This window comes from Garra rufa, chromosome 4 (genome assembly GCF_049309525.1).
Source record: "Garra rufa chromosome 4, GarRuf1.0, whole genome shotgun sequence".
Lineage (NCBI taxonomy): Eukaryota > Metazoa > Chordata > Actinopteri > Cypriniformes > Cyprinidae > Garra > Garra rufa.
This window is the reverse complement of record NC_133364.1, coordinates 4,163,598-4,185,523: the sequence shown is the minus strand read 5'-3', so window position 1 is coordinate 4,185,523 and position 21,926 is coordinate 4,163,598. Positions and strand designations below refer to the sequence as shown.

The window sequence follows — 21,926 nt, the reverse complement described above, 5'->3', positions numbered from 1 at the left end:
AAGAAAGTTAACTTGTGATCTCAACATAAAGAATTTCTTGTTAATTCGACGTTATTTGCTCATGATCTCTATGTAAGTCGTTTTCTTGTCTTTGATTTTCTTGTGATCTTGTCATAACAAAGGTTTTCTCATTGTCGTGAAAAGTCACCCAGCTGTGCCAGTTTATATTGTTTAAATCTCAAATTGCACTATTATTCAGCCTATGTCTTGCAGGGTTGTTATAGTTAAATAAAACTTTAACTAAAAATATTACCATTAAAAAAATATTTTTAAATAGTTTTAAAAATGAATAATTCTTTCCGTTTTGTTAAATTTTACATTTTATTTTCACAATATTAGCCATGAATTTTTCCCCAGGATATTTGATGTTGAAAATGATTAATGAAAATTATAATTAATAATAATAATGCAATTTAAAATCTTAATATTAAAGTATTAGAAAAACTAAAACAAATAAAAATGAATTAAAAAAAATACATAAACCTAAAAAAAACAATGACTAATATAAATATCAAAAACAAAATACACAATTACTTAAACTTATAAATCAAAATGAAAAAAAAAGAAAATACCACAAAAGTGAAAAATTTATATATATATATATATATATATATATATATATATATATATATATATCAGTGACACCTGTGGTGTCATGTTGTTTTTTTTTTTTACTTTTTTTTTTATGATCGCTATTGTGCAGACTGTTCACTGACAAGTAATTAACTTAGATATGCAAATGATTAAATGGTTATGATTATTTAGCTGGAAGGTTTATCTATCATTAGATCCTTACATGCATGACTTATCAGTTTCATTACCAACATAGCGCTCGATGTGATACTAAAATTAATGCTTACTAAAACTAATGTTGTACATCTAACATTACAGGCTTGCGTAATAAAATATTACAAACTGAAACTAAATAAGGTTAAAATTGACATACTAAAATTAAAGTATCAAAAAACTATTTTAGTCTTAATAAACAAGATGATGCATGATTTTGCATAGTTAAAAATGTACTTTATGAATCTTTTTTTTTTAACATGCAACATGTTAACACCTTCATTTGCTAAAAATAGTTTGATACCATGTTAATACCATAGAAAATGATTAAATCTCCAGATTTTGGGTTTAAAATGTTATCTAAGTACCATGATTTTCCATTAGATACTAATGCACTCGTGTGTATTTTTCTGTTTTTATATTGTGAGGATGTTTTTTTTGTGTATTTTACTTGTGGTGGTAAACATCCGGATCTCGACTCATTTTGTTGTTGAAGCCGATGTACAGGTCGTCCCACAGCCGTCCGTTCAAAACCACGTGTCTCATCACATTGACTCGGTTCTTGATCTAAAACACACACATTTTATTTATTAATTTGTATTAGACTTCAGCATGTATCTCATCCTGCTCAGTCCGTACCTCCTCATACGCATGTTCTCTCTCCGGACGCACGTTTTGGGAAAGAAAGATCCAGAAAGTCCACCAGATAGTTATAACCTCCTTTCAAAGGCTCAAAGTCATCGTCCGTCTCAATGATCTGATGGAGAAACACTCAGTGTTAGAGTTTATTCCATCTGTTTATGGGTTTGTCTGTGTATGAAGCTGCTGTAAGTGTGAAATCCACCAGCAGTTTGGCTGTAAAGTATATGATTTACCCGAATGACCAGATTGTAGCCTTTAAAACCTGCCCAGTTATAATAGTACTGGATCCAGCTTTTGTATTTAAAGATTTCAGCTGAAACAGAAGCATTCAGTTCATCCAAATACAAGCCAAAGTTCCAGCTGTCCTTATAGATCTTTGTGCCTTTGGGCGGTTCAGTGATGGCACTCCTATGGTTATGATAAACCAGAAAAGAAAAATGATGTTGATGGAAATAATCCAATGTAATTCTCACATGCAACATGATAATGGACATATTAATGTGGAATGGAAATGAAACATGCATGCTTAAATGAAAGTACAAAAAAGTAATACAGAGAGTATAAATGTGACTCTGGACCACATTTATGAACCAGTCATAAATTAATAAATAAGCTTTCTATTGGTGTATGGTTTGTTAGGATAGGACAATATTTGGCCAAGATACAACTATTTGAAATCTGTAATCTGAGGGTGCAAGAAAATCGTCTTTAAAGTTGTCCAAATGAAGTTCTTAGCAATGCATATTACTAATTAAAAATTAAGTTTTTATTATATATTCACTGTAGGAAATGTACAAAATATTTACATGTAACATTGATTGATAATTTTGACCCATACAATGTATTTTTGGCTATTGCTACAAACTTCACAAATATGTTTATAGATAAATGGTTTAGACATATATCACAAATTTCATAATTATTCAGCCTCTGTCTTGCAGGGTTGTTATAGTTAAATAAAACTTTAACTAAAAATATTAACATTTAAAAAAATCTATAAAAAATGAATAATTATTTCAGTTTTGTTAAATTTTACATTTTAGTTTCACTATATTAACTGTGATATTTTTTTCAGGATTTTTGATGTTGAAAATGATTAATGGATTTAAAATAAAATTATAATTAATAATAATAATGCAATTTAAATTGTATTTATTATAATAAATAATAATAATAAAACAAATATAAGAAATCTCATTTTCATTGTTTAATACAGTTTTGGAAAAACTAAAACAAATGAAAATGAATTAATACATAATAACAAAATACACAATTACTAAAACTTAGAATCAAAATCAGAAAATACAAAAAAAATTATATATATATATATACATTATAGAGAAAATATATATATATAGTGATACTTTTGGTGTCATATTAGTGTTTTTGCATATTGTTTGTCATATGCTCTTCACGCAAATATTAATGCAATTCAGGGTTGTATTTTTTTTTACTTCCTTGTTGCAAAGCCTATTAATGTAAAGACGTTAATGCCCTCTGGCTACATCAACATACTCGAATACTACATCACAAAGCTAATGTAAAGCCATGTAAACATACCCATTGGATGGATTTTTTAGTGCCAGGGCCAAATCCAGGACTGAACCGGGTAAAGGAGTCCAGGTTAGGATGTTCAGGCAGCTCGCTCTTATCGATTCATTCAGATCTGCGGCGCTGTTCTTGATGTTCGTCTCCTTTATGTACCTGTTAGTCACATTCAAGTGTTCCTGTCATACATTTCATACTTTGGTGACTGTTATATATGGTACACTACAGTCAAAAGATAGGAATAATTGATTTTGGTTGAATTTATTTAATGAAGTATACAGTAATATTGTGAAATATTTTTTAAAATAGCTTTTTTCTATTTGAATATGTATTAAAATGTAATTGAATACTGTGATCAAAGCTGAATTTTCAGCATCAATACTCCAGTCTTTAGTGTTATATGATCCTTCAGAAATCAATCTAAAATCTTTTAAATGGTAGTGTAATTAAATTTCATTACTCTCAGAAATTCACCACACTACATGCGCAAAGCAGCTTGTGAAGGTTGTTTCATGTTGGCTTTATCAATGCTTTCATTGTGTTCTTGCATACGGTAGTTAATTTTTGACTAGTTTCTGTGATAAAGCTTATGGATTTTCACCTGTCAGAGGGATGCGCTTCAGTGAAGTATCCGGCAAACGGACAGTAGATCTTGGGCTGCAGTGATTTCACCAGCTGCGTCTTATATTTTAACAGCTTCTTCCTCTCGTTCTTGATGAAATCTGCCTTCCAGCTTTCTACCAGTGAAAACCCCCACATTATTTACATTAGAATGCATCGTTTTTCTGTCATTGTGCTTTTCCTGCCTGCCCCGAATGGTCGCCTGTTCCCACAATGCATCTGTTTATAGTGACCTGTGACTTACCGGTGTATTTGCCGCCGTGGAAAGTCATGGGGAACCCGGAGGCACCGCCGGCAAAGTCGCTCATCATCAAATCAACGCCGTGGGGAAGACGTCCATTGTTTGGTCTGGTGCAGTCCACCGTATTCAGGATCATGTGACCTTGGAAGGGTTTATACATAATTTAAACAACATTGTGCATTACTAAGGGGGTTTAGGCACTTTATTGAGTCCATGTATTTACCATTTCAAGATTATCGTAATGTTAAACTACACCATCGTTCAAAAGTTTGAGGTCACTTTACATTATGTGCACGAATGGACATGCATTTTCACTAATTTAATCAAAATTGTAACAAGCAGTGTCAAATAAACACATGCTTAAATGGTTTAATGTGGTTTCTGACAACATAAAAGCTTGAAGGTTTAAAAAAGTTTGAAAGTGAAAAATTTTAGACTTGTTGGTATTGTAACTCAAATAATAATATTAATTTTTCATTTTAAAGTACGCTTGTATTATTATTATTTTGTTCAAATCTGCAACTGTGGAGGTCACCTCATTTAATAATTCCCGCCGTTTTGTTGTTCAAATCTGTAACTGTCGAGGTCACTTCATTATAACTAATAATGACATTGGCAGTTACAGATTATCCCCGCCTTTTGTTGTTCAAATCTGTAATTCTTAAAGGTGCACTGTGTAATATTTAAGATGATCTCTGGACAGAGGTGCAATATAATATACATAACTATGTTTTCAGGGGTGTATAAAGACCTTACTTAATGTACCATTATGTTTTTATTAACTTAGAATTATCAGTCTATATCTACATACACCACGGGTCCCCTCATATGGAAGTCGCCGTTATGTTTCTACAGTAGCCCTGAACGGACAAACTGCTCTACAGATCGCGTTTTATCACTGTTGTTCTTGCGAAAAAGCCACTGACACAATGATGAACAAGTAACAGTAATATTCACAATAACATCGTTTTATTGGATGATTAAGTAAATATAATTCCTTAAATTACGTTTTAAAAGAAATCTCACTATTCGTTGCTGTCAAAAACGGCGAGATTTTAATCCTGTATCGGCTTCCGTAGTTCTGTAAAGGGAGGGGTGAGCGGTGGACTGTTTCAATGCACAACCTCGCCGCTAGATGCCGCAAAAATCTACACACTGCACCTTTAAGATCACCTCATTATAGTTAATAGTGGATGACATTGGCAGTTACAGATTTTCCCGCCTTTTTATTTTTCAGATATGTAACTGTCAAAGTTTCCTCATTATAGTTGATAGTGAGGTGACATTGGCAGTTACAGATTTTTCCCACCATTTTGTTGTTCAAATCTGTAACTGTTGAGGTCACCTCATTATACTTAATAGTGGGGTGATACTGGCAATTACAGATTTTAATTCAATTACAGAATTTCTGTAGTTCAACCATCCAACTGACTGTCAACACATTCTCAACAGGTAAATTATTTCTTTACAAATTTAACAATTTAACAAACTAATATTTGTTTCTTCACTCTATAAAATTTTACTTTAAGGTAGTTTCAAACTGGTTATTAGAAAAGTAATATATTGTTGTCTTCATTTTTTATAATGAGAATTAAAATAAAAAATATATAAAATATTAAATAAGCCAGTTAGATTTTTATTTGATTTTGATCAAGCAAGGATGCATTAAACTGCTCAAAAGTGACAGTAAAGGCATTTCTATGTTATAAAAGATTAATATTTCATATAAATGCTGTTATTTTGAACTTTCTGTTCATCAAATAATCCTGAAAATGGAATGTATGACCGTTTCCAAAAAATATTAATGTTTTGAACATTGATAATAATCAGAAATGTTTCTTGAGCTGCAAATCAGCAAATTAGAGTCATTTCTGAAGGATCATGTGACACTGAAGACTGGAGTAATAATGCTGAAAATTCAGCTTTGATCACAGTAATAAATAACATCTTTTTTAATAAATTCAGATAGAAACATCTATTTTAAACTGTAATAATATTTCACATTTTACTGTATTTTTGATCAAATAAGCCCAGGCTTGGTGAGCATATAAGACTTAAAAAAACAAAAAAGCAGTTTAAACTTTTTTTAACTCAGCTTCTGCTAATAATAGAAATGCAACACAAGGCAGAATTGTTAAAACTGTTAAAACTGCATTTCTAAATATGCAAATTAACATACTTTCACATCCTTAAAAGTATTTTTATGTTTGTGCATTTTGCCTGAAGACTGTTCTCATGCATGTGTCAAATGAAAGGTGACCTGGCATCTGCCTAAACACCTTAAAGGTGTCATCATCACTACAACACTGCCTTTATGGTTCTGGCTTTTGTTCACACAGCGCTTGTTCCCGTAATTTTCCAGAATCAGCGCGCATTGTGAAAGGGGCTTTACTGAAGCAACAGTTACGTAGCTTACTGCATTCGGTGTTTGAAAAAGAAAAAACATTAATGATCATTCTGAAATATCCTGTTGAGTATCAGCAGGCTAGGCTCTCTCTATTGCTCTGAGCTTGCTTACAGCATACATGACCGTAGTTACCTGTGATTGGCCTGGCTGTGCGTCACTCTTGACAGAGCTCCTAAAAAAGGAGCTGTAAAAATATATTGAGAAGGATTTTGGCACTTATACCGCAACTAGATATTCTTAAGGACATCAACAACTAAAATAAACCTCCAGAAATGTGTACAATATGGGACCTTTGAATCATAGGTTTTGGATAAAGGCGGAAAAATGCAACCAAACCGCTTTGTTCCCTGGTCTGATTCTCTTATACTGTAATCAAACTAGTTGTTTGCACGTTAAGCTGTTTGTTCTTTCACAAACAGAGGCTGAGCAAAATGTCACGCAACAGTCTAAATGAGCAGCAAAATACCTTTATACTCCACAATCAAGCAGGTGTCCATTTCAGGATGAACTCCGTCCATCAGAATCATAAACCGCAGGTGCTCATCAACCTTTCAAATAAAAGTAAAGCCAGAATCAAGAAATATATCACACAAATAGAGTGAAAGAAAATAAAAAAACATACATTCTGCCACACGCCGAATGGCACCACGTTGACATTTGTCAGATTCACTCCACTTTTCTCAAGATACCTGCAACAAAATAAAAACACAGACTGTTATTTTGCAAGTCAGATGGCATTTCTTACTATAAAGAATTTTTTGTGGAATAGAAAAGTTCCAGGGATGTTGTTATAGGTTATTTGCAGAAGCACGGATGTCAATTTATAAGAGTGCATTGTTGAGGAAACTTGTATGCTGAAATGGTTCTTTGTGTTAGAGTTTAGGGTTCTTTATTACTGCCTTTTTGTGTTGTAAATCTATAACTGTCAAAGTTTCCTCATTAGAGATTTTCCTGCCTTTTTGTTCTTAAAATCTGTAACTGTGGAAATTTCCTCATTATAGTTAATAGTGAGGTGACATTGGCAGTTACAGATTTTTCCTGCCTTTTGTTTGTTCAAACTGTAACTGTTGAAGTTTTCTTATTAGTTAATCGTAAGGTGACTTTGGCAGTGTCACGGTGCGTACAGGAACGGGCAACAACACGAAGGAGTAAAATGTAAAGTCTTTAATTAATCCTCTTACAGGGAAACAGCAGACAAGGAGACTGGAACACAGGAGGAAACATGGGATGAACATACGTTGCTGGACAAGGAAATCAAACAAACTAATAAAGGGTGGCTAATTACTAAGACAGGTGTAGGGAATAACGCTAACGAACAGGAAATCCAAACATGGGCATGGGAGAAACCAAACAATGGGGGGAGACAATGGGAGAAACCAAAACATACAGACGAAAAGGGGGGAAACACTAGGAAAACCAAAACATTTAGTCCATAAACCTGACAGGCAGTTCAATTTTGTTGTTCAAATCTGCAACTGTTGAGGTCACCTCAATATAGCTTATAGTGAGGTGACATTGGCAGTTAGAGATTTTTCCCGCCTTTTTGTTGTTCAAATCTGTAACTGTCAAAGTTTCCTTATGATATTTAATCGTGGGGTGACATTGGCAGTTACAAATTCTCCCCGCCTTTTTGTTGTTCAAAAGTTCAACTATCCAACTGACTGTCTACCAGGGCTGCCAACTTTTGAGTTCAGCTTGGAGTGAGAATTCCCACAGCAGTCTCTGTAGGGGGGTGCAGGGGCATGCTCCCCCGTAAGAAAATTTTGTACATTTTACAGTTAAATTCATCTATCTGGTGCACTTTGAGAGTTCACAATTAAGAGCTCCAATACAGTTTCAGTGTGCAAACTAAACAAAGAAAAAAGCTGGTCAATTGACTTGATCTTGAGGTTTAAAGGGGACTCAATCCTCTTTTTATTTGTGATATGGTGTCTCAGTCTAAATTACTCTCATACTGGTATATTTAGAAACCAAACAAATGAGAAAAAAAGGATTAGAAAAAATAATAATGATAATAATAATAATAATTTTATATTATTATTCTAACGACAGTAATGTTGAAAACAATTCGGTAAAGTAAATAAAAAACAAATATTTCACCAGTATGTTATTTTACCTTTTTCTACAGTAGAGGAATTACAATACTTTTGTTGTAATTTCTACACATGCAAGCAGGCCCTAAAACTTTTTGCCATATTTGCCATTTTAATCATGATACAAACAAAATTTTTTGGTGATTTGAGAAAATGTACCAGCCATAAATATTTTTTCCTGGCCATGAAACTGTTTTTTGCAGAGGCTGCTACTACAACAACTAAACATCTTTAAAAAAAAATAATAATAAATTGAAAATTAGAACTAAACATTGCATTTTAATCTCAATACAAACAAAGATGCTACACATGTCCGCATGAGCAGTTTTTTTTTATTTAAATCTGATTTGATCATTTACACATTTGACGCAAAAACAGAGTTGTCTGACTTCAGCATTGTGAAATTATTATTATTTTTAGATATATAAAAAATGTCATGCTGTGTTTTTGTCATAAAATTATGTAAAGTAAACTGATAACTTTTGACCACAACAAGAAAAGCAATGTACAGTAAAAGAATTTCAAAATTTAGTCATTATACTTTTATAAATAATTGCAACCACATTCTTAAAAATATTTTGACACGAAAATTCTAATATTTTTCTGTTGATGTTTTAGTCTGCTGTTCTGAGAAATTACATTTTTCTCATATTCGAAAATGAATCCTTCATTCATGAGAGATTTATCACTCCCGAAACTTTGCTTCTTGTACCGGGTATACAGCCGTTAGCAGGACGAAAACAAAACTTTTATTCAACTTCTGAACGGATTATATGTAGCCTTGGAGTGCGCAATAGCCCTTCCTTAATCACTAAAAACGTGTCGCTTCAGTTAGTCGCAAAAGTCCCTTAATAATCAATGAGCCACTTAATTACAGTGAGACGACTGGAAAGTGTACAGGGAAAAAATCTGGAGGTGAGTGAATTCAGAACGCAATGTCCAATCAGGCGTTCAAGATCAACAGATATGTCTGTGATTGGCTACATTGCTCAGCGCTACGAAGACACTTTGTCTTTTGGCGATTTCCAGAGCACAAACACAAATACGCACTGGATCTTTTGCCAAATCTGTTTAGCCAATATCTTATATCATTACAGTTTTAACTGGTGCTTTTGACTGCGTAAGAAAATGGATGTGTGGCGTGAGAGCGTGTGAAAAGTCCTGCTGTCTACACATTCTCAACAGGTAAATTATTTCTTTACTAAAAATGTCTATCAATTTAAACTTTCACATTGATTCAAACTGGTTTAATAACAACCATGTCTTTCTCTTTTCAGTTTAACAGCACATGAAAGTGTGAGCATCTCTGTTCAGCTGAGGATAATTTTCTCTTCTTTTCACTCTGTATCTTTCTGATGTCAGGTATGCCTCTTTTACTCTTAGGTTTATATGTTGATTATGTAATTGGCATACTACATGTTAATCATTATCCCAGAATAACATTAAATGATTAGTTTTCTTGGAATCTAAATTTGAGGTCAAATAAAATTGGGTCAGATTAAGTATTATAAGTATATTATATAAAGAGTAAATTGGAACTAATTAGTTATAAGTGATAGCCATAACATCGGCGCAATTTAATAACACTATTTCAGTTTTATTTTAATTACTTGTACACATTCTCTAGACTTCATTCTTACCAAAACACCGGCCGTGAAGTGTCTCCAACGTAAATGGGAATATCTGGACGCATCTTGGAAAGACGTTGCAAAGTTGGGTAGCTAATAGAAAAAAAAGGGCCAATTTAAATTTTAATTGTACGGTTTTGTGCCATAATGCAATACAATATGGCGGAACAGACACTAACCTCAGGTGATCTGAATGCATATGGCTGATGTAAATGAGATCAGCCTGACTGAGTCTGTCCATGGCATCAGACGGAGGTTCATGAAGGAGCCACCAGCCCCTCGCAAACGCTGGTCCTGTGAGCCACGGGTCGAACATCATCCGCTTGTTCCCCGCCTTCAGCCCCATGCATGCGTGTGTGATGTATGTCAACTGGAATAGGACAGTCAAAACAGCATTTATTTGACAAAGAAATCTTTTGTAGCGTTATAAATAATTAAAAGTCTTGTGCATCTGTAATGTCAGCTGCATATTAATTGCCGTTTGACATTTTATTACAGTTTGATCAAATATTAATAATAAATATGAATGTTCTGAATTGTTGCAATTCAACTTTTTTTTTTTTTTTGCCTTTTATTGATATGACAGTAGTGAGACAGGAAACAAAGTGGGAAAAAGAGGGGGGACGTTTTATTGCAGTCTTGAAAAAACAGGTTGATTTGCCATTCTTACTTTTGATTGAGATAATAATGATGATCTTTGGGTGTGGCGTTGGAAGCTTTATTTATTAATGAGGGACTGAATGTTCTAGTCAGGGTGGTAATTATTATATACCGTAATCTCTCCGGCATGTAGCTCCTGTGCTTCTCGATGCTCTGCGGTCCAGGGATCTGGAGGATTCAACTCCAGCAGCTCTAAACTACCGTCAGTGTCTGACAGCACTTCTACACACAAACACAGTAAGACAATAACACAGCATTCACTTTTAGCAACTACTGATATGCATCTATATTACGAACACACATTATTTATATTTGCTGCAATTAAAATCAAAAATGACATCAAATATCATTTAAAGAACCATTTCAGTGAATGTGTCTTCATTTTCTTCTTTATTTCATAGCTTAAAAACATTTTAGAATTCTGAAGAATCTTTTTCAAAACTTTTGTGCAATAGAATGTTTCTATATAAAACCTTTGCTGTATATTCAAAAATGTATGAAATTGATTTCACAGCACTTTTCTTAAACGACAGTGACATTACCGAGTTCATCTTGCATGAAGCTGTCTGGAGGGTTGACGTACTCCATAGTGGCCACATTAAGTTTCCAGTAGTGTTTGGTGCAGCGCACTGTTCTGTTACACAAACACATAAGCGCACATATACAGTGATTCGTAATAAATATTTCTACAGTATTGAATTTAGATTTAATTCGATTTTTTAATGTTTTTAAAAATATTTTTGTCTCTTGTGCTTACCAGGGCTGGATTTATTCAATCCAAAAAAAGTTAAAACAGTAATATTGTTATACGTTTTTTTACAATTTAAAATAGCTATTTTTATAATATATTTTAAAATGTAACCTGCAAAGATGAATTTTCAGCTTCATTACTCCCGTCGTCAGAAATATTAAGAAACATTAAGAAATCCTCAAGAAACATTTCTGATCATTATCAATTTTAAATACATTCATGCTACTTCATATTTTTGTAGAAACCCTGATACATTTGCTTTCAGGATTCTTTGATGAATAGAAATAGAAAATCTTTTGTAACATTATAAATGTCTTTACTGGCACTTTGTCATGGTTCTGTCACTTAATTCTTGGTTTTATGGAAGATCCTTGACTCATGCATTGTCTTGTGTTTGTTGTGTTGCAGGTTTGGAGTGTGATATTCAGGTCCCAGCTTTCCTGTCAGTTCTGTTTTGGTTCAGTGTTGGGATTCAAACATCACACTCTCTTGTTAGCCCATTATTGATTCATTTTCTGTACTTCCTCTTTACCCTCTTTACATTACACGTTTGTTCTGCTTGTGTTCTCATTCCTGAGTCATTGTCATATGTTCCTTGCGTGTGTTGTCTGTGTGCCCTGCCCTGCCCTCACTAGTCTGGATGCCAGTTGATCTAGCTCATTCAGCAACACCCCCTTCATCAGGGGAGGAATAACATCAAGGACTTTACCCACAACTGGCCGGGACTATTATTACCAAAGACTATAGAATACCCAAGACTTGTCACTCGTATAGTTTTGAATGGGGAAAAAACTCTTGGTCCTCCTGCTGTCCCTTCGTTTCACCTTCATTCACTGGAAGATTCAGTGTGTCTGTCTTATCTGCTGTGTCCATAGAGGTGGCCAAACACGATGCAGGCATGTTTGTTGCAGTTTCTCCAGCAGTGTCCATCTAACATCGACTTTGCAAGTGCAGGACGAGGAGGACTGGTCCTGGAGGACCTGAGTGCAGTGGTCCCAAGAACTGAGGTTCTAGAGGACCCAATGCCAGTAGTTCTGGACAACTTGGTTTCAGTGTTTCCAAGTTCAGTGATTCTGGAGGACCTGAGTGCAGTGTTCTTGTATCCAGTAGTCCTGGAGGACCCAACTCCAGTGGTCCTGGAGGACCCAACTCCAGTGGTCCTGGAGCCACCCAAGTGTGGTGTTCTTGAATCCAGTGAACCTGGAAGATCTGACTCCGATGATCTCAGATCCAGTGGTCCTCGAGGCCGGTGGTTCTGGAGGACTCGAGTGCAGTGGCTTCAGGTCTGGTGGTTCTGGAGGGCCTAACTCCAGTGGTCCCAAGTCTGGTGGTCCGAGTGTGGTGTTCTTAAATTCAGTTGTCCTGGAGGACCTGATTCTGATGGTCTCAGATCCAGTGGTCCTGGACGACGTGACTCCAGTGGACCCAAGGCCGGTGGTTCTGGAGGGTCTATCTCCAGTGGTTCCAAGTCTGGTCGGACTAGAAAACTGGATCCCAGTGGTTCCAAGCAGTGGTCCTGAATCCAGTAGTCCTGGAGGACCCAAATCTAGTAATCCTGGATGACTTGATTCCACTGATCCTAAGGCCAGTGTTCCTGGAGCACTCGAGTGTCGGGGTCTCAAATCCAGTGCTCCTGGAAGATTTGACTCGATGGTCTCAGATCCAGTGATCCTGGACGATGTGACTCCAGTGGTCCTGAAGAACTTGATTCCACTGATTCCAAGTTGGGTGGTCCTAAAGGACCCAGGTGCGGTGGTCTCAGATCTAGTGGACACAAGGCCTGTGGCTCTGAAGGACCCAGGTGAAGTGATTCCAGGTCTGGTGGTTTTGGAGGGCAAGACTTCAGTGGTCCTGGAGAACTTGATTCCAGTGGTTCCAAGTCTGGTGGTCCTGGAAAACCTAAATGCGGTAGTCTTGAATCTAGTGGTCCTGGAGGATCTGTGCAGTGATTCCAGGCTTGGTGGTTTAGAGGGCCCGACTCCAGTGGACCCAAGTCTGGTGGTCCTGGAGGACCCAACTCCAGTGGTCCTAAGGCTGGCGGTCATGGAGGTCCCGAATTCAGTGGTGCTGGAAGTCTTGAGTCCGGTGGTCCCAAGTCCTGTGGTCCTTGAGGATCCGACTCCAGTGGTCCCAATTCTGGTAATCCTGGAGGACTTAACTCCAGTGATATCTAGGCTGATGGTCCTGGAGGATCCCAAATTCACTGGTCCTGAAGGACTGGAGTCCGGTGTTCCCAAGTCCTGTTCTGCTTATCATGGCCACGGAGACCATCACAAACCCTTCAAGCTGGTCTTCAAGCCAAGTGTCCGTTGCAAGCCATTCACACTATCACATCACATGGGCTATGTGATGTGATGGTGTGAATGGCTTGCCTCTGCTGTTTTTTTTTTTGTGCATACAGCCATTTTGCTTTCTTGATCTCCTGATCTGAAAGCATCATGTCGGCTTCCCAGTAGCCCAGAAACCTCTTTGTGTAAGCCCTGGCAAATGTTGCAGAGCAGATGCAGAGGCTTGGCTGTTTCTTCCGTGCCCTGCCCAGTTCCAGTGCCAGTTGTGATTTTCCGCTGTGCCAAAGTTCTTGTTTGTTCTTGTTTCATTTGATAATGCCCATTAAACTCTGTATTTGAGTTGTCACTCATCATTTTTATCACAAAACCTGACACACTTTTCAATGCATCCTTGTTGAATAAAAGTACTAATTTCTTACCTTCTTACAAATGGTACATTTACATTTACATTTACATTTATTCATTTAGCAGACGCTTTTATCCAAAGCGACTTACAATTGGGGAATACAACAAGTGTTTCATCCTAAGGAGGCAGATCGACATAGGAAGTGCTCAAAAATACCATATGTCAGGCGTTGTTAGATGAGTACGGGCTAGAAAGGGAAGATCAGGAAAGAGAGGAGAAGAATTTTTTTTTTTTTTTTTTTTTATTGAGTCAGATAGTGTCGAAAAAGATGGGTTTTCAGCAGTCGCTTGAAGACAGTTATGGAGTCTGCGTTCCGGATGGGGGTGGAAAGATCATTCCACCAGGCAGGGACGTTGAAGGAGAATGTTTTGGAAAGTGATTTCGTGCCTCTCTGTGGTGGTACAATAAGGCGTCTTTCACTAGAGGATCTCAGACTTCTGGAGGGAGTGTAGATGCGTAGTAGTGAATGGAGGTAGGCAGGTGATGAGCCGGTGGCTGTCCTATAGGCCAGCAACCGGTAGCCAATGCAGGGATATGAAGAGAGGTGTGACATGGGCCTTCTTGGGCTCATTGAAGACGAGCCGTGCTGCTGCATTCTGAATCATTTGTAGAGGCCTGATTGTACATGCTGGAAGACCAGCTAAAAGAGCATTGCAGTAGTCCAGCCTGGAAATGACCAGGGCCTGTACGAGGAGTTGTGCAGCATGCTCTGTTAGGAAGGGCCTGATCTTTCTGATGTTGTGCAATGCAAACCTGCAGGATCGAGCAGTTTTAGCTATGTGGTCTTTAAAAGTCAATTGGTCATCAAAGATTACACCAAGATTTCTGGCTGAAGTCGATGGGGTAATTGTTGATGAACCTAACTGGATGGAGAAGTCATGTTGTAAAGTTGGAGTGGCGGGAAAGACAAGGAGCTCAGTTTTAGCTAGATTGAGCTGAAGATGGTGTTCCTTCATCCATGCAGAGATATCTGCCAGGCAGCCAGAGATCCTTGCAGCTACTGATGGATCATCTGGTTTGAAAGAAAGATAGAGCTGTGTGTCATCAGCATAGCAATGGTAGGAGAAGCCATGTGCCTGTATGATGGGGCCCAGAGATGTGGTATATATGGAGAAGAGGAGGGGTCCAAGAACTGATCCCTGAGGAACCCCAGTGACCAGTTGATGAGTTTTGGAAACCTCCCCTCCCCAGGCCACTCTGAAAGACCTGCCAGAGAGATAGGATTTGAACCAGCGAAGTGAAGTCCCTGTGATGCCCAACGATGAGAGGGTAGACAGGAGGATCTGGTGATTTACCGTGTCAAATGCTGCAGATAGGTCCAGCAAGATGAGTACTGATGATTTGGAATCAGCTTTTGCAATCCGCAGGGCTTCAGTGACAGACAGTAGTGCCGTCTCAGTTGAATGGCCACTCCTGAACCCTGACTGGTTAGCATCCAATAGGTTGTTCTGTGAGAGAAATAAAGATAGCTGGTTGAAAACAGCTCGTTCCAATGTTTTTGCTATGAACGGAAGGAGAGAGACAGGTCTATAGTTGTCTATGAGTGAAGTGTTAAGTGTAGGTTTTTTGAGCAGTGGGGTTACCCGGGCCTGCTTAAATGTAGTGGGAAAAGTGCCTGTGAGAAGAGATGTGTTGATGATGTGTGTGAGCGCTGGTAGGATTGTAGGGGAGATTGCTTGGAGAAGGTGTGAGGGGATGGGGTCTAAAGGACAGGTCGTTGGATGGCTGGAGAGGAGAAGTTTGGTTACTTCTGCCTCAGAATGGGGATGGAAGGAGAAGAGGGGAGTTTCAGCCGTGGGTGTGGTCAGTTTTAGTTCCTGTATATGTGGAGCTGAGAACTTATTACTGATAGATGTAGTTTTGTCTGTAAAAAATGTGGCAAAATCATCAGCTGTTATAGAAGTGGTGGGAGGTGGTGGAGGGGGACAGAGCAGTGAATTAAAAGTTTTGAAAAGGTTGCGTGTGTCCGGAGCATTGTTGATCTTGTTGTGGAAGTATGAAGATTTGGCAGTATGGACTTGGTATATCATGGTTACCATGAAATTATGAAGAAGCACAACTGTTTTCAACATAATAATCAAAAAAATGTTTCTTGAGCAGCAAGTCCGCGTATTAGAATGATTTCTGAAGCATCGCATGAAACTAAAGATCAGAGTATAGGTTGTTTGCACATGACGTCATTGCTATGGCGCAAAAGCATCTGGAGGGCAGGAAGTAATTTTTCTCCATAGGAATCAATAGCAGAAACTTAAAATAACTATGTTTTGTGTTGTTTATAGGCACTCAAAATCAGTCAAACCAAGAAACCACACTGAGCTTTTATCATTGTATGAAAATCTGCTGTTCGTAACGGAGGAAAGGCAAGAAATTGACTGGAAAGCGCAGAAAAAAGCTTGTAAACCTCCGTCTGCGATCAGGGGGAGAGACGGATAATACTTGTGTGTGCAAATGGTTAAAAAAAGATATAATAATATGTTAGGAAATTAAAGAAATATATAAATAGATTAGGGTGAGACAGTGAGAATTTACTCAATGCTAAACGGCACACGTAGACACAATGTATATTTGTAGCTTCGAGAGCTTAACGGATATTGCAATAAATTTAAGTAAGTGACAACGTTTTAATAGCAGAACGGATGAGATGGAGGAAAGTCTGTACTGTACTGCTTTAGATGCTATTACAAGAGAAAGGTATAAACAGAAAATCACAACATATGTTAGATGTGATCCTTATGTTTTGAAGATGATTTTTTTCAACCAAATTGAAATAGCTTATATTTCCAGCCTCGATGGCAGGCAACTAAGTAAGCCTGATTGCAAACAATTTTGAAAGTGATTCCCACATTTATATGAAGGATGCAGGATATATGTCACTTCTGAAACTACTGCTGTACAGTGTTTTTGGCTATTGGTCCTGTTAGCAGCACTTAAAGCCAGCAAATATCGCTTCCATAGTCACTAAAAAGCTGTCGCTCACTTCAATTAATGGCAATCTCAAAAGGTTCCGCTGTAATCAATCGCAAATATAATGTCTTATTTACATCGTGTCTATGTGTGGTATTTAGCGAATTCTCACTGTCTCACCCCGTATCTGTTTATATATTTGTTTATATCTTAATATTATTATATCTTTTATTAACCATTTGCACACACAAGCACTATCCGACTCTCCACCTGAGCGCAGACGCAGGTTTACAAGCCACTTTTCTCTGCGTTTTTCAGTCAATTTTTTGCGTTTTCCTCCTTATGTACAACAAATTTTCATACACGATACGAAATCAATTTCCATAAGCATAGGCATTTGGAGTTTCTGCTAGTGATTGTGGAGAAAAATAACTTTCTGCCCTCCAGCTGCATTTTGCGCCTCATCAGAACCACGTGCTTGCAAACAACCATTTTCTGAAGTTTAAAATACTTCCTTCAAAAGCATTTAAAAAAATCTATGTTTACATTAAACAAAAAAATCTAAACAGAGAAGTGAGCTTCAGGGCCTGTTTTATCATCAATATCATCAGATAAACGACTCAAAATTTAAATATTTTATTATCAGTGTTTTCTACTTTTATGAATTTCAAATCACCCACCTGCCATCAATGTCCTCTATGTCTTGAATGAAGAGTCCTCCCTGGTGTTTGCACTGGTTCTCACAAGCTCGTATTTTGTCTTTTCCCTTGTATATGATGTAACATTTGCTGTTCTCTGGGTTTTTCTTAAAATTAATTCCATCTTTCAGTGCCTGGACGTCTTCAGCCTCCAGTCGGAGGACAGTCTTTGAGACCTGAGATGTCATTGCTCTTCAGATCTAGAGACGAGCGACTCTTTAGTTCATTTTCAGCACAGTCAGATGTTAGAGTAGATCCTGGCTTCAGGTCCAAAGAAGGATTGTTCTGTTTGCAGTCATAATTATACAAATAACATTCATTTCTAATAATTTCACAGTTTGTTATATAGAAAAAAGCGGCATTACCTTGTTTTGAGCTGATTTCCTAAGAAAATGTCAGCAGGATGAGGCTTCTATGAGTTCAGGAAGTGTGTGTGAGCTGCAGCCAACAGTTTTAAAACTGAAAGTAAAGCTAGTGAAGGTTTGCTGCTGTTATCATGCTCTTTCAGATGAACCCTCAGGGCGTAGCTTTTTATTCATACTGACCAGTTTCGATTTGACTCTAATATATTGGGCACACTGTAACAGAAAACATTATTGGAGCATGCTTTACAAGACATTACTGCTTCAGTCCACTAATTCACTGTACTTGCTGTTTCTTTGTAGTTAATTTTAATTTAAAAATTTTTTTAAGGTGCCTACACTCTTAAAAATAAAGATGCTTCACGATGCTTTTTTTTGTTTAAATGGTTCCATAAAGAACATTTGAAGAACCTTTTGTAAAACATGGCGAATGGTTCTTCAGATTATAAAAAGGTAAGAAAGAGATGGTTCTTTAAAGAACCTTTGACAGAGTGTATACGGATCCTTCTGGTACAAAAGTGTACATTTTGAAAACATTTCTGCCCAGCTTTCGTACCTTTATTTCTGATAGTGTACGTGCTTCTCCTCAGCCCAAAGTCAACCACAAAAACGTCAACATAACAGACTTGTTTCGAATGCCAAAAACATTCAACTCTTGGGAATTGTGGAATGTAAACTTGATTGCAAGCTGTAAACATGCAGTTTGACATTAACTACAAACAGTTTGCAATGTTTGTTTTCAAATGGAGCTAATTTTAAACTAGTCTGAAAAGTTTGGCTAGATAAAACATTATTAGAGCATGAACAAGACGTCTGTACTAATAACGAAACATGATTTGAAAACAAGCTGAGGGAATCAGTAACAGGCCACATGAGTAAACTAGAGATGTGCTGGAAGTATAAAAACGCATTTTGTCGCTCGAGACGAGACCCCAAGTAAAGTCAGGTGCATAGGGAAATTTATACCGTCATTTATACGCCCAATAAAGATGAGGATAAGATAAAGTCTACATGACATCTGCTCAATCATGTTTAATCTGCATGTTATTAGTGAAAGCCATATCTTCTGCTTTTGGGCGAGGTGTGAGTTTTGAGGCTGACCTTCTAAAAAAAAAAGCTGATCAAACAGATTACAGCTTCTCTGACTTGGACATAGAAACAAGTGTTTCTGCATGAACTGAATTGTTAAGATTTTGGTTCCATAAAATGTCTTCTTTCAGACCAGGGGAGAATAGTACTGTACTTACTTAATTACATATATTTGTGTATGTGTATTTCAGTTACAGTACATATCTTAAAAAGGCCATTTACTTAAGCGGCACGTACTGTACAAGCACAAAACTTTACAGTTTTTTTGGTATCTATATTCTGAAGGTTTTCACAGAAGGGTTTGTTCATGTTGTTGTGGAAATTTTGAGAAAAGTGTCTAAATTATGATAATAGAAGTACTTACCTTATTTTTTATTTTACTTTATTTACCCTGTGGCTGAAACAAACTTTTGATTTGAATTAAAACAAGTAATTAGGTAAAGTGTCATTTGCATATTTAAACAGCATTTCAGAAAAGTCATATTACAAAAGAATGTCTTTTTGTACTATAATGATTTTGTGCATATATCCGCTCAAAAGTTTTTTCACACAGGGTTATATGGGTTTGGCAGCAGGTTATTCTGAAACAGGAAGTTTAAAAGGGAAGAGATGTCGTCTGACTCAATAGGGTGTCACCAGAGATTATCTTTTCACTTTCACTTTCTTTGGTATTTCTGCTAGTTTCAGTAAAAAAAACAAATATAAATAATGTTTTTGTACTAATGTTTTGAGAACATTATTAGGGAGCAGATAACTCAAAATAAACATTCCATGAACTGCTTCCAAGATAGTTGGTTCTAAACTTTGAGAAACTTGCCAGAAAGTTCTCTGTTAGCTGTCAGGTTTATGGACTGTTTTGTTAGTGTTTCCTAGTGTTTCTCCTCCCAAGACATGAACACAAAGATAAACTGGCATCGATTCCATAATTACTCAGAATCAGTACACAAACAAGGAATTTGTCTTGGTGTTAGGTTAATGCTTGCTTTCGGATGGGACTCAAAGATAATAATTTATTTTGTTTAGTGACTCCTGACGATTGCCGCAAACCCCTAGCGGATTTTATTAATCATGTACTTAATCTCAGTAATTCTAAGTTCTATGTTGATGTGGAGGATTCCAATTCTCCTCCCATCCGAAAGAATGCAGACACTCCAGCTCACCACAAGCCAGTATCCTCCACCTGGTGCTCCAATGAGCTCAATCCCTCCTCCCTCCCTGCCTCTCACGATTCCCCAAGTCCTCCAAAGCTCCGCCAGAATCCTCAGCCCAATACCGCCGGCCGCCGCCCAGCGCCCAGGTGGCAGCCTCGCCAGAGTCCCCGGCTAAAATGGCCGCCTCCCATGAGTTCGTGGCCAAAATGGAGTTAGTGGACATTATGGACATGACGTTCCCACTGGATTTTTCCTCCCCTATCCTCTCTCCTCAGTCTCCTTCCTCTCCACTGGTTACGCCCAGCCCTCCAGTTTCCACGCCCCCAGAGCACCCTCCAGTGCCCGCGCCCCCAGAGCACCGTCCAGTGTCTGCGCCCCCAGAGCGCCCTCAAGTTTCCGCTCGTCCAGAGCACCGTCCAGTGTCTGCGCCCCCAGAGCTCCCTCAAGTTTCCGCTCCTCCAGAGCACCGTCCAGTGTCTGCGCCCCCAGAGCGCCCTCAAGTGCCCGCGCATCCAGTGCACCGTCCAGTGTCTGCGCCCCCAGAGCGCCCTCCAGTGCCCGCGCCTCCAGAGCACCGTCCAGTGTCTGCGCCCCCAGAGCGCCCTCCAGTGCCCGTGCCTCCAGAGCACCGTCCAGTGTCTGCGTTCCCAGAGCGCCCTCCAGTGCCCGCGCCCCCAGAGCACCGTCCAGTGTCTGCGCCCCCAGAGCACCCTCAAGTGCCCGCGCCTCCAGAGCACCGTCCAGTGTCTGCGCCCCCAGAGCGCCATCCAGTGCCCGCGCCTCCAGAGCACCGTCCAGTGTCTGCGCCCCCAGAGCGCCCTCAAGTTTCCGCTCGTCCAGAGCACCGTCCAGTGTCTGCGCCCCCAGAGCGCCCTCAAGTTTCCGCTCCTCCAGAGCACCGTCCAGTGTCTGCGCCCCCAGAGCGCCCTCAAGTTTCCGCTCGTCCAGAGCACCGTCCAGTGTCTGCGCCCCCAGAGCGCCCTCAAGTTTCCGCGCATCCAGTGCACCGTCCAGTGTCTGCGCCCCCAGAGCGCCCTCCTGTGCCCGCGCCTCTAGAGCACTGTCCAGTGTCTGCGCCCCCAGAGTGCCCTCCAGTGCCCGCGCCTCCAGAGCACCGTCCAGTGTCTGCGCCCCCGAGCGCCCTCCAGTGCCCGCGCCCCCAGAGCACCGTCCAGTGTCTGCGCCCCCAGAGCGCCCTCAAGTTTCCGCTCGTCCAGAGCACCGTCCAGTGTCTGCGCCCCCAGAGCGCCCTCAAGTTTCCGCTCGTCCAGAGCACCGTCCAGTGTCTGCGCCCCCAGAGCGCCCTCAAGTTTCCGCTCCTCCAGAGCACTGTCCAGTGTCTGCGCCCCCAGAGCGCCCTCAAATGTCCGCGCCTCCAGAGCACCCTCCAGTGTCTGTCTGGCCATGGCCTCCTGAGCTCCCTGACACAAAAATTGGCTTGTTTTCAGAATAAAGAATTGAAGGAAGCAGTATAAAGGAAGCAACATATAAATGAAGGAAACTGAGCTGGATAAAGAATTTTAAAAAACTTTGGCTTGTTTTCAGAATAAAGAATTGAAGGAAGCAGCATGAAGAAACAACATATAAATAAAAGGAAACTGATCTGGTTTAGGATTTAGGTTTAGAGGTGGCTGGTTTTTACTTGTCTCCC

The 21,926-nt window shown here is 38.7% G+C and overlaps 1 protein-coding gene across 1 annotated transcript in view; it reads right to left on the bottom strand.

The window, feature by feature from the left end:
- The window catches only part of LOC141333257 (cytidine monophosphate-N-acetylneuraminic acid hydroxylase-like), a 20,310-nt gene extending 2,356 nt beyond the window's left edge, over positions 1–17,954 (bottom strand). Inside the window, 14 exon segments of the mRNA XM_073838228.1 lie at positions 1,238–1,353; positions 1,426–1,455; positions 1,457–1,543; positions 1,662–1,836; positions 2,989–3,132; positions 3,578–3,713; positions 3,842–3,979; positions 6,712–6,793; positions 6,868–6,934; positions 9,979–10,059; positions 10,146–10,336; positions 10,739–10,848; positions 11,169–11,260; positions 17,656–17,954. Coding sequence (XP_073694329.1) covers positions 1,238–1,353; positions 1,426–1,455; positions 1,457–1,543; positions 1,662–1,836; positions 2,989–3,132; positions 3,578–3,713; positions 3,842–3,979; positions 6,712–6,793; positions 6,868–6,934; positions 9,979–10,059; positions 10,146–10,336; positions 10,739–10,848; positions 11,169–11,260; positions 17,656–17,861 — 1,655 coding nt within the window. The 5' untranslated portion in view covers positions 17,862–17,954.
- Positions 17,955–21,926: the final 3,972 nt, after the last annotated feature.